Genomic DNA, 12843 nt, shown 5'->3' with positions numbered 1-12843 from the left:
GGTACATACAGGTCTCCCAGCTATCTAGCTATTCATTTCCATTATTATAAATTGTATCCCATTGGATACCCTCCCAAAGGAGCTCAAGGCAGCAAACAACAAGGCACCAAAATAACACAGTAGTGGGTTTTTTTAATTAAAAAACAACAACTAAAAACAGTTATATATCTTCAGTTTCAAGGTTGCTGGAAACCATTTCTTTCAGCCATTAAATGCCTGGTTGAGCAGGGATGTTTTAAGATTCCTCTAGAGTGTTGATAATGAGGGAGACACCCCACCCCACCAGGGAGGACAGCCCATAAATGGAGAATGGCCAATGAGAAGGTCCTGTCATGGGTCAGCAACAACAGGGCAGCGGGAAGTGGCAGCACCACCAACAGGCTCTCTCCTGTGAATTGCAGTGCCTGAGATAGTGTGCCTTGGGAAAGGTGCTATTTTAGGCACATGGCCCCCAAGCCATTTAGGGCACTGGTACTAATACCTTGAATTGGGCCGAAGAGCTCACTGGCAGCCAGTGCAACTTTCAGGATTGACGGAACATGGTCCTATCAGGATGCCACACTCAACAATCTAGCATTCTGCGTTAGCTGCAGCTGCCTGACCAATTTCAAGGTCAGTCCCATGTAGAGCACACTGCAGCAGTCCAAGCAAGAGGTCATTAGATTGTGGACCACTAAGGCCATTTAAGGGGACGCAGGTGGCGCTGTGGGTTAAAGCCTCAGCGCCTAGGGCTTGCCGATCGAAAGGTCGGCGGTTCGAATCCCTGCGGCGGGGTGCGCTCCCGCTGCTCGGTCCCAGCGCCTGCCAACCTAGCAGTTCGAAAGCACCTCCGGGTGCAAGTAGATAAATAGGGACCGCTTACCAGCGGGAAGGTAAACGGCGTTTCCGTGTGCGGCTCTGGCTCTGGCTCTGGCCAGAGCAGCGATGTCACGCTGGCCACGTGACCCGGAAGTGTCTCCGGACAGCGCTGGCCCCTGGCCTCTTAAGTGAGATGGGCGCACAACCCCAGAGTCTGTCAAGACTGGCCCGTACGGGCAGGGGTACCTTTACCTTTACCTTTAAGGCCATTTTACAATTTTTGAGGTTTCCTTGAACTATGAAATAATCTACAAATTAAAGTAGGTAAATATTGCAAGCCAATGCAAAAGCTGGCGCTTCCATTAAGACAAGAGTATCCAATTGCTCACCTGATAAGATCCAAGGGCTGTTCTTTGAAAAAACGAGGAAACCTTGCCCATTCTCTGTAGAGGGTATACCTTTCATTTTCACACTTCGGGTCGTTCGCCCTCTTCCAGTACTGGCACTGTGTCAGCGTGGACAATGAAATAAAGCAGAAATAAAACAGATCAGCAAACGGCAGCATGTGTTCTGCAACACTGGTTCCCCTAAATATGAACCAGGATAATATATGTAGAAATTGGTATAATTCTACGTATATGACAGGCTGGGGGCGGGTGGCAACAAATAGCTATTTATAGTATTAAGAGCAACAATGTGGGCATTCCTTAAGAACACGCACCCTTAATCTGAAATTTGGGGACTGCATCTCTGCCAGGTCTAAATAATACATACTTTAAAACTTAACTGACTGTGGGGCAACAACAAGCAGGAGTGGACGGCAGGGAACTAACTACGCTGGCACCCTTGTGGCTTACCAGGAGGGAGAAGGGAAGGGGCAGTGCAACAAAGAAACTGGGATTGTGCAGATGTACTCCTCCTGCCAGCATGTCATCAGAGCACAGACCTTCCTGCTGCCTGCCTTCCCCACCCCGCCATGGCAAGTTGCAGTGATTCTAGTGCCAGATAGATAGTTGTGCTTACTCTCCCAGCAATTAAGTCCCTAATTATTTTTCAAATTCTCAAACTATTTAGGTATAGAAGTTCAGGAGTCTTGCAATATGCAAGCCCAACTTTCAAGTCTGTTGTGTTAATATACAAAGTGCTGACCAACTTGTATTCAGGAAACCCTATACCCCATCTTGATGACTGAGATCATCAGGAGCCAGGCCCATCTTACGGAGGCCCGACTGGCCTCTACCAGAAGCCAGGCTGGTTGCAAGCAGTGAAAACAGTCTTCTAGCAAAGATTCAGCAAACACCCTTGCTTTTGATTCTGATGTTTCGCTTGAAGGAATCTCTACCTTGTTATGCAGGCAGGTCCATGCAACTGCTTAATTTTTTTTGAGCAATCAGGAATTAAAATGATCATTTTGTACTATTTTATATTCCATTGCATATATTGTTGCATTGTATATATTGCTGTCCTTGTTATATCACATGAACCGGCACTGTGCAAGTATTTTTATGACTACATAAAAGGCCACAATTTCCTAACATAGTTTCTAAAAACAATTATGTGCCCCATTCATATATAAACTGCTAAAAAGAAAATAAAAAAATGGGCTCCAGTGAAGCACTTGTCGTATGCCGCCAGAGGGCGCTTTGACACTAAACTTTAACCCTGCAATAACCATCCCAGTTTGACAGCACAGTTGTAATTAACTTTCTTCCCCTCCTTGCTCTTTTCCCGAGGCTTGCACAGGTGTTATGTTACGTTATGTTATGTTGTAAGCAGTTTCCCATAGCAGTAGTCACAATTACAGAGAATCACACATACTATGTCTTCCCTAGGAGGTGTTACTTAAAAACAGATAAACTGAGGTTTGGAAAACAGGGAAGTACTCTGAAATGAATGAATGAATGACAGAAAAAATACCTACATCATGAAGAGGATAAGCAGCAGTATAGGTGCCATTATTCAAGAGCCGTTTGATTCCAAACTTCTTTTTCCCTTCTTCTGTTCCATATGGACACCTTGTTAAAATATAGAAAACCTAAAAGAGGGAGAGAGAAACCAACCCCACAGTTTAAAATGACTATACTATGATTATCAGGTAATCTACTGGTAATTTTCCTTCACAACCGTTCTTCACTGCAGTGCGTGGATACAAAACATTTTCCACACTCCAAAAATAGATACGTTAGTCAAATAAAATTATATTTGACCTTTAAACTAATTTATTAACCCATTACCTTTACAGACTAAAATACTTCAATATAAGGCTCCAGAACGTTGAATTGCACCTCATGTGTGCTGATGTGTCGGAAGTACTCACAATTCTGTTCCTGACAGACGGGGAGAAAAATGTATTCTCATCTTCAATGAGGTAGAGTTCTTGCCTTTCTTTGCTGAATGGGGCTGTGAAGTAATCTGGTTCTGGGTGCATCACAATTTCAGGCAGTCTAAATGGCCAAAATATCCAATCCAAAGGGTTTTCCGCAGTACAAGGGATATCATTTTCTTTGATGGGCATTTTTATGCTCAACACTTCAGCATATGTGATCAGAACCTCCCATGGGGCATGAATCTTCACAAAGTAAGTTTTGCCATTGTCAGATTCCTACGAAGGAAATGATAAGGTTTGAGGTTAAAATAGGCAATACTTTCATATTCATACATCTATAAAGAAGCTTCACATTAAATACAGATATCATCTATGGGAGCTAGGGCCACTGAATCCATGTGGTAAGCAAAAACAAGAATACTTTGGGTGGCACTGAACTCCTGTGACCTGCCAGTGCAAAGATTTCCACATGGGTAATCAGACTTACTCTCCTTTTTTTGCACCCTCCACTATGAGCATCCTATGCCCTCACTAAATCTGCTCCAGAAGGGAACTCCTGGAACAGTTTTTGGGAGGGTGCAGAGTGAAGAGAAAGGGAGAACATTTCATTACCCATCAAGAAATCCTTCCTCTGATGAAATGAGAGACTTAGTGCTACATTGGACTCTAGCATAAATATTTATTTAGCCTTTACCACCATTTTTAATCCACCATTACAAGTGTTTCTGGGCGATATACATTTCTTAAAAAACAAAATACCATAAAACATGCAAAATAAACCTTTAAAATATTTTTTAAACTTCAGACCAGAAACAAGCCCTAAAAGGCATATTTTGAACATAATGAGAAAGTGCAGTTTAGAAAGCATGTGCTTCTATTCTATGTCAAGCTGCCCTGTTTGCTGTTCATCTCATTACTCTTCTAGGTATTTGATGGTATTTCTTTTGGACTATGATGTATAAAATGTTAAGTTACATTTAAATCTCGCTGAAACCAATAGCACTAACTTGTTGTATTAATCCCAGTGGGATTCAATCATGACTAATCATCTACAGGCAAAATGGGAGTATAATCAAGACCAAGAGAAGCTAGTTGTGCTCATCAGAAGTGGTCCGTATTCTGTCTCCATACAAAACCTTTATTTAGACCACATGCCTGAAGATTTTCTGCATGTACAACTTAATGCTCTTCTAGCCCTTCCTTTTTCCTTTATTGTAGGCCTTTAAGAAACCTCCCACTGATGATAGCCGAAGGATTACAGCTTATCAACAAGATCTACAAAGAGGCTCTATTTCAATGGGGCTACCTTTCTCATCTCCCCATACCCCCGCACAACAAAGGATAATGGGCCCAAACAAACCCTAGGCACACCTGGAATCAGAAGATCTCATAATCAGAGCAATTGCCATACTTTGAGTTAAGAAAGTGAAATTCCTAGGCCTTGAAACTACTCGCCGAGACTTCTCCTATAGAAGCATTGTTGTTGCAGCTGGACTGTGCATCTCCTGATCCCAGGTATGTCCTGGGCTTGCCAGGCAGAGGAGCAGGGATATCACTGTAGCACCTCTCCATGTTGTTAGGCACTGCGGGGTTTTGGATGACACCTAAAGGTCACAGAATTTCTCAAGGAATTGAATGCATCACTATTATTTTCTGATCAGCATCTAGCATGCTGTTAACAAACAAATCTTAAACATGCTGCTGGCAGGGAGGTGAAAGATGCCGTAATTCAATCGACTTTCTATTTCCTAGCAATTTCCAAGCAGAGTTCTTCATCCCCCCATCTAGTTTAAGCATATGTTCAAGAAGTAAGAAGGCACAATAATGCTTCGTTACCTTCTTGTCTTCAGTTTCTAGTTCCAGGCCAGCCTTCTCTAGATTGTTCTCAAATTCCCGTCTCCGTTCCTGAAGGAAAACAAAAAGCTCTTTACTTCTTATTAAAATAGTAGGTGCATTTAAATCGATAAATACCTGTTATGTGTCAAAGAAATGTTCTCAAGGGCAGCCCAATACAAAGCACAGTGCAATAGTCTAAAAATGATATTACCATTCTCTTGGTGACAGTAACCACATCTTGGGTCAAAAAGAAGAGAGATCATAGCCAGCTTACTAGCCAAACTGTCAACCGGCCATGGCTGCTCCCTGGACATTCAGCAGCAGAAAAGGCATATCATTTAAAGGGTTGTTTTTCTAGCTAGATGAAAATGTCCCTGCCTTAGGTGACGATTTTGCATTGTTTTCTGTTTTATGGTAGGACTATAAATCACACCAACACTTTAGTTACTTTTGGCAGTAACTAAACAAACAAAAATAATATTTATCAGCACCTATTTAGAATGACTTGAACGGTTTCCTTAACAGACTTCCTGTTTTATATTGTAGACCCATCCCAAGTTCACCCTCAGGGTAACAGTTGAAGGTAGGCTTCAATTTCCCATGGTAAAGTTTTATGAAGATAAAAAATAGGCACCAAAGTCCAGTGATTAAAGTTAATGATTCTGAAAGAAGTTTAATATAATGAACAGATAATACATGTTATCTTAGAGAAAAGTTGTGCTATCAATGTAAAAAGAAGTTCACTTTCAGATAACAGTGCTGTTTGCTCCTAACCTTCAAATAATCAGGAAAGTGATAACATGTTTACAGTGTATGTATTATAATTCAGGGGTTCTCATGCAAGGCTTTCGCTTTGTTACGACTCTTTGGAGGGCATCATCAATAGTCTCCCTTTTACATCTCTCAGATGTCCTACATTGTAAGAATGTTTTGCATTTGTGATTACTGCCTACAAGATGGCACAGTCCACATGGGGGGGGGGGGGCGAGAGACAAACAGAACAGGGCCTTTTATTTTAGGCAAATGATTACTACCATTTTGGTTATTTAGTAAAAGCAACAAGACTAGCACCAGGAAAATCCACCAGGTGGACAAACAATAAGTGAAAATGATATGTGCAACAGTGGACAAATTCCAAACATTTGCCTGTTTCTAATTTGTTGCCAAAGTTTGTGTTATTTTGATCCAGGTAAGTCAACACCAGAAATACCAAAAACAACTAGTGCTTTTTTGGTTAGATTGCAAAATTTCCACAATAGGGGAAAGGGGAAGGTTTACTAAGGGGGAAAATAAGACCAAAATTCATATTCTGAACATGAACTTCTCCCTGTACTATAGACAAAATATAACAGTGCAAGTTATTCAAAGAATATCTTTCACATGAGGGATATTTCTCTGGAGTTGTTTGCCTGTGAGAATCAAGAAACTTGATGCACCAGTTTTCAAGCCTGTTTTCTGATGTAGCAATTTTTGCACAATCCATTATTCTTCATGTGAAACTTAGGGAGATGTATTTCAGAACTGCACATGTAAATTGGCCCAACTTCTAGCAGAGGCATTTTTACCCAAATAAACATGCTTAGGCATGCACTAGAGCGTGTTGGCATGCAGCATTGAACCAACTCTTTCTATTAGACAACATTTCAGCTCCTCATTGATACATTTTAAGGTTCTGCTGAAAATGGAAATGATTTTTAAAAGTTTTCTTTGTATGAAAAATTTAAGTGCTCCACTAGCATATGTCTGCAAAACAAAGCAAGCATACAGACTTCCAGACTGTGCAGCTCTCAGATGTTTTCCCAATAATGCTTCTATTCTTAGCCCACAGAACATTGCCAAGTCACTGTGCTGTAGAAAGAGCAATGCATGAGATTTCCTAGCAGTTACTCTGCAGTATGACACTGCATGCACTTTTTTTCCAATCCTTAACAAAGTGTCAAGCCCAAATCCATTATAACAGCAAAATAAAATAAAAATCCATGGTTAGAGTTCACTGCTTAAACGGGAGACGTTACTAAGTAAACCTTTACGTCTGACAACGCCTCCAGCTTTGCTTCTCCCAATGACATATAATTGGACGGAATGTATTCAGGCAGTGGGCAGATGTTAAAACTAATATCTCTATTAAGATTAGTCAACCTTCTAGTTTATTTCCATAGAGTAAACCTCACAAATATTCCAGATGATCTTCAGTCTGAGAGTTTTTAACGCAGCAAAAAGAAAATCACTTGCTACAGTTCCATGGTTTGGGCTTTTTAAACCAACAAGAAGTCAAGCTGGGGTCGACACAAACTGGGACAGGAAAGCAGTCTCTCCATAATTTTTTCTTTGAGGACTAGTCTGCTATCAGCAATGGCCTTGATGCTGTACTAAACTCTCCATTCTTCAGAAAGGAAGGCCTCACACAGTCTCAAAAAGAAAGGAACACAATAAACAACTCCCCAAGGAAAAAGACAGTGAAACTTGAGCAGTGTTGCAAAAGCCCTGTCTTGCTGTCTGAATGAAACTGAAAGATTTACCGTATTTTTCGCCCTATAGGACGCACCGGCCCATAGGACGCACCTAGATTTTTTTTGGGGGGGGGGAAATAAAGGAAAGAATATTATCCCCCCCCCGGGCACGGGGCTGGAGGAGGGGGAAGCCCAAGCTTCCCCCTCCCCCTCCCCCAGCCCCCAGAACGGGACCCAGAGCCATGCCGAAGCTGCGTGCAGCTTTGGCATCGCTCTGGGAGCTTGCGGGGCTGGAGGAGGGGGAAGCCCTCCGCCAGCCTTCTAACCAAGTCGGAGGACAGTGGGAAAGGTGTGCTGCGCCTCTCCCGCTGTCCCCCGAGTTTGCAGGCTTCTCCCCCCCACCAGCCTTCTAACCAAGTCGGGGGACAGCGGGAAAGGCCCAGTGCGCACTGACCCCTCTCGCTCTCCAGGCTTCAGCGAAAGCCTGCATTCGCCCCATAGGACGCACACACATTTCCCCTTCATTTTTGGGCGAAAAATATGGTAACTATGGATCTGCAAACTACCGTATTTTTTGCACCATAAGATGCACCTTTTTCCTCTTAAAATCTAAGGGGAAATGTCTGTGCACCTTATGGAGCGAATGTGTGGTCCCTGTGACTGGGGGGGGGGGACCCGGGCTTCCGTTGCTAGCCCCGACAAGCTCTGGGAGCAGCGGGAAGGCTGCATGCAGCCTTCCCACTGCTCCCCGGGACTGGCGGTGAGGGAAGCTTGGCTTTCCCCACCGCCAGCCCCACAAGCTTCAGGAGGCTTCCAGAGGCTTCGGGATGCCTTCTGCTGAAGCCTGGAGAGCGAGAGGAGTTGGTGCGCACCGACCCCCTCACTCTCCAGGCTTCAAAGATAGCCGCCTGAAGCATCCAGAAGTGCTCCGGAGGCTTTGGGTTCCTTTTGCTGAAGGGTAGGTGCCCCTTCAGCTAAGGCGCAGTGCCCCTTCAGCTAAGCAGGAGGAGAAATGAAAGGGGCTCCATTTCTCTTGCCACTTCACTGAAGGGGCGCTGCGCAGAGAGGGGGAGATTATTTTTTTCTTGTTCTCCCCCTCTAAAACAAGGTGTGTCCTATAGAGCGCAAAATACGGTATCTTGGGTGCATAGGCCTCATGTACAAATGGTTCCTACCAGAGGTGAGACCACAGGATGATCTCTTTTTTAAGGGTTACATACAGAATATGTGTATGTTATCTATGCATTTTTTATTGAGTAATTTTGTGCAGTAAAGGTTCTAATTAGCAAACTTAAGGATAACATGCCATGTATTATCTCGTCTCTTTACATTGCATTCTGAAAGCCATGGAATAATTGAGATACAAAAATAATATGGCATATGTAGTGCTTTAAAAACCACACCCAACCATCCTATAATAGAACAGTTATCATCAAATTGCACAAGAACAGAAATATGACAGTGCTCAGTCTGTGGCATTAGTGATATGCTACACTGGATAAGGGCATCCAAATTACTCATAGTCTAATCTTCAAATTGCCATCAGAAAACATGCAGAACAAGCCAATATAAAAAAGCAAAGGCAACCTAAAAAGCCAAAAACTTTCTAGTGCTGCATATTACAATGAGACTTAAGGTCATGTAAGCAAACCCCAGGAAACTGCCAAATGATTCAGTGAATGATCCAGTTATTCAGTCACTGGAGCCTGCAAGTCTTCTGCATTATTGCCTAAGATCATACAGATGTGTATGTTGAGCAACATCTATTAGTCACATTGTGGGATTCATATATTGCTCACCTGATTCTACATAAGCCAGGGTCATAGCCAACTCAGTTTAAACTCACTGCAATTAATGGACACGACTAATTTAGGCCCATTAATTTCAATAATTAGAACGCAGTTGGATATAACCCCCTGGTCTCCAAGGGAAAATAGTATTATCAGTACAGGATGGTAGCTGGGGTATCTGAAGTACTGTTGTCCCAAGAAAATCATGTAGGGTTACACCACCAGAAAAGAGCCCTGACCAGGAAACCAATTTAGTGTACAATCCCCTCTATTCATTGCCAAGTGATTGATTAGCAATAGGCAAAGCTGTCTCTGCTTTCTCTGTAGTGCAGAGGTAGCCAGTGTTGAACCCTATAAATGTTGTTGATAACTGCATGGCCAAGGGTGAGGAATGACAGAAACTGTAGTCTAAGCCAGTGTTTCCCAACCTTTGGCCTCCAGATGTTTTTGGCCTACAACTCCCATCATCCCTAGCTAGCAAGACCAGTGGTCAGGGATGGTGGGAATTGTAGTTCAGAAACAGCTGGAGGCCCAAGGTTGGGAAACACTGGTCTAAGCATCCGGAGAGCTAAACATTGGCTATCCCTGCTGTTGTGTATAACAGCTATATGGAACAAGATGTGGTACAAAGTACCGAGGACAAAGTTCCCACCCCATCTTAGAAGATAAGATTATTTCTATGCTTTTGTGGATAAGGAAATCTAAATTGCTTACAGCCTGGTTCTCAAACTACTCTGGCAGCATTGCGAGTCACTAGATGGGTAAACAAAAAACATTTGCTGAAATGCTGTTGTTTATGATTAGTGTACTGGACCCCTGAAAATATATAGTATCTTATGTAAGCTATGCAACAACATACCGTATTTTTTGCTCTATAAGACTCACCTTTTCCCTCCTAAAAAGTAAGGGGAAATGCGTGTGCGTCTTATGGAGCAAATGCAGGCTGCGCAGCTATCTCAGAAGCCAGAACAGCTGCTTTGACTGCGCAGCGATCCCTCTTGCTGTTCTGGCTTCTGAGATTCAGAATTTTTTTTCCCTTGTTTTCCTCCTCCAAAAACTAGGTGTGTCTTGTGGTCTGGTGCGTCTTATAGAGCGAAAAATGCGGTATGTTTCCAATACATTTGGAAATAAATTGTTTTGATTATAAAGAAGTCAAATTGAGATGGAGGTCTATTTAATTTTTTCCTAACAGAGTTTCAGGGCTCCATGACCTTGAGTTTTCTTGCAAAAAGTCAGTGTCTAAGCATACATTCCTCTCCTACATTGAGAGAGGAATCCAACATTGCAGTGAGGCAATCCTTCTGTCCAGTCAAGCATTTTGGCTTGCCAAACAAAACAATTCCCCCTCTTTTCCCCACACATGCTGTTTCAGTGTTTCTCCCAAAATCCCCCAGAACCAATTTCAGGGGGCACACGGAAAAGGGAGTGAACGTCCTCGCACAGAGCTTCTGCTGATAGGATTCATCAGTTGAATCCCTCCCAGAGACTTTTCTACCAGCAAGGGAATGAGGGATAGACCAAGAACACTACAGCATTCCCATTTGTGCAATGAAGGACCATTTGGCTAATTTCATACAATTAGGGAAGCACATGTGCTTGACATGACTGCAATCTCCAACATCAGGAGGAACTGTAAACAATCTTAATCTTGAGTCATTCCCTATGTCTGTTGTTGTTTCACTGAATATTTGAAGGGCAACACAAACTATGATTCTATGAACTGTCCAATTACACAAAATAGTGCTCCGACCTGCAGTCAAAATGGTGCTATCGTCATCAAAGAAGCTGCTGCTCCCCACCCTTTCTTTTAGGACAACCACACGATTGCTGCAGCTCAACTGGCACCACTCAGCACATCTATACTTTAAAAGCTATATTATGATTATTTAGAAGATATATACAGGCATTAACAGAACTTTACACAGATAATATTAAATATATAGAGCAGAATCATTAACCGTGAAGAATGCAACACTAAGAATGGCATCCTGACACTTCTGAAGAAGTAGATGCCAACTTAGAACAAAAATTCAGACAGAACTACATCATGCCTCAGTAAATTGCTTGGAGCTGGTATTTTCTGATCATACAAGAAGCAAAAACAGGAAGCAACCATTTGTTTCCTAAGTTGCTCCTTCAGAAAATGCCATAAAAGAAACTTACCACTTTTTTTTCTCCTTCTATTTTTGGATCATCTACATATGCAAGTACGAAGTCTATTCGCCGGACACCATCCCTGAAGAAAACAGAGTCCTTGCTTTGATGGCGTTTATCAATCTATATAGAATATAATGTACACTATTAATATTTGTGGCTGCTTATAAACATGGCAGAAAACCACACATCTTCCAGTTTGTTTCAAGCACTCAGTCTCCTATTTCCAAAAGAAGTATGAGATTTATGAAATAACTTGAGGGAAATGCTTCATAATTTATGGATGTAGTGTGTGTGTGTGTGTGTGTGTGTGTGTGTATGCACGCGCGCACGCACACACACACACTCTTCCCCTTTACATTTCCTCGCATTTGCCCTCTTCTATTAATAACTAATTTCCAGACAGTCACTCACACTACTGACCCCTCTCCATGCATGAACAAGTTCACACTCTCCCATACATCACAGATGTTTTCAAGTCACACATTTGAAATGAATGAAATATATGAAAAAGAACATCTGAAGCCCATTGCACATAAATGTTATTCACCTGCCATACATCAGACGTGTTAAATGCAACATACAATGACAAAAGACAACAATCTTTAAATTCATTTTACATTTTGTCTAAATGTCTGCTTTTAGAAGCAACTGCAAACACTGAAAAGGTTATTTTAGTCCTAGCATAATTTTGTACTGTAAAATAATAACACTCTGCTGTTAAAACAACACACTTGCAATATGTGAAAGCAGGAAGCACAGCAGTGGTTCTGAAAGTAAAGAAAATCTGTCATTATTTTTTAAATAAATATTTAAGAAGGCAACAGACGCTTAGCAACAAAATCTAGTTGACTTTGGATTCTGCAGTAACAAATGTGGGAACAAATTTGGTACATAAGTAATGTTATAGAGGTACTTGCTTCCATAAAGACTCCATAAATCTGGGAGCGGTGTCTTTTTCAGCTAGTTTTAATTTTATTTTATGCACTTAGACGATTACTATTAATCACATAGCTGTAAAGTAAGTTTCCTTCTGATTTGCTTTATAATTGGCTTGACTATTCTGAATTTCATTAGTGAAGTCTCAGGGCTTGCCCATGAATTCTCCAACAAAACTTGGAAAGACCAAGTCAAGGAAAACTCCCTGTCAGTAGCCTTCTATTGCCAACCCTCCAGTACTGTGTCTCCCTCCCCTTCCCAAATTTACTGTGCAAGGAAATAGTGAGGGGAAACAGTTGGCGAGAAATTGGCGATTATATACCCTAGACAGCAGTGGGTGCCTTAAGCTAGAGGCTTCCTTTACTGCAAGGCCTTCTTAAAGCTATCTCATTACTAGAGTAAATTTGAGATTTTTTTTGCACCATGTCAAGTCCCTTATGAGTTAGGCTAAACTTCAGTAGGGACCTTGGATGGCATTGCAGGCAGGCAAAAAAATATTTTTATTTAACCAGACATTGGCCTTCTGAGTCATTCTTCTGGGCTGCTCTGT

The 12843-nt window shown here is 42.0% G+C and overlaps 1 protein-coding gene across 8 annotated transcripts in view; it reads right to left on the bottom strand.

Annotated features, from left to right (window-relative positions):
- ANO5 (anoctamin 5) overlaps positions 1 to 12843 on the bottom strand; it is a 65682-nt gene that overhangs the window by 26472 nt on the left and 26367 nt on the right. For all 8 annotated transcript variants that reach the window (XM_079965268.1, XM_079965269.1, XM_079965270.1 and 5 more), the window contains 5 exons: positions 11364 to 11477; positions 4961 to 5029; positions 3116 to 3400; positions 2720 to 2833; positions 1188 to 1303 (listed from right to left, as the gene is read on the bottom strand). In XM_079965268.1, coding sequence (XP_079821394.1) covers positions 1188 to 1303; positions 2720 to 2833; positions 3116 to 3400; positions 4961 to 5029; positions 11364 to 11477 — 698 coding nt within the window. The remainder of the gene's footprint in view (positions 1 to 1187; positions 1304 to 2719; positions 2834 to 3115; positions 3401 to 4960; positions 5030 to 11363; positions 11478 to 12843) is intronic.

Source organism: Podarcis cretensis (genome assembly GCF_951804945.1).
Source record: "Podarcis cretensis genome assembly, chromosome: 1".
Classification (NCBI taxonomy): Eukaryota; Metazoa; Chordata; class Lepidosauria; order Squamata; family Lacertidae; genus Podarcis; species Podarcis cretensis.
The sequence above is the reverse complement of the archived record's forward strand: the minus strand, read 5'-3'. Positions and strand labels throughout refer to the sequence as shown.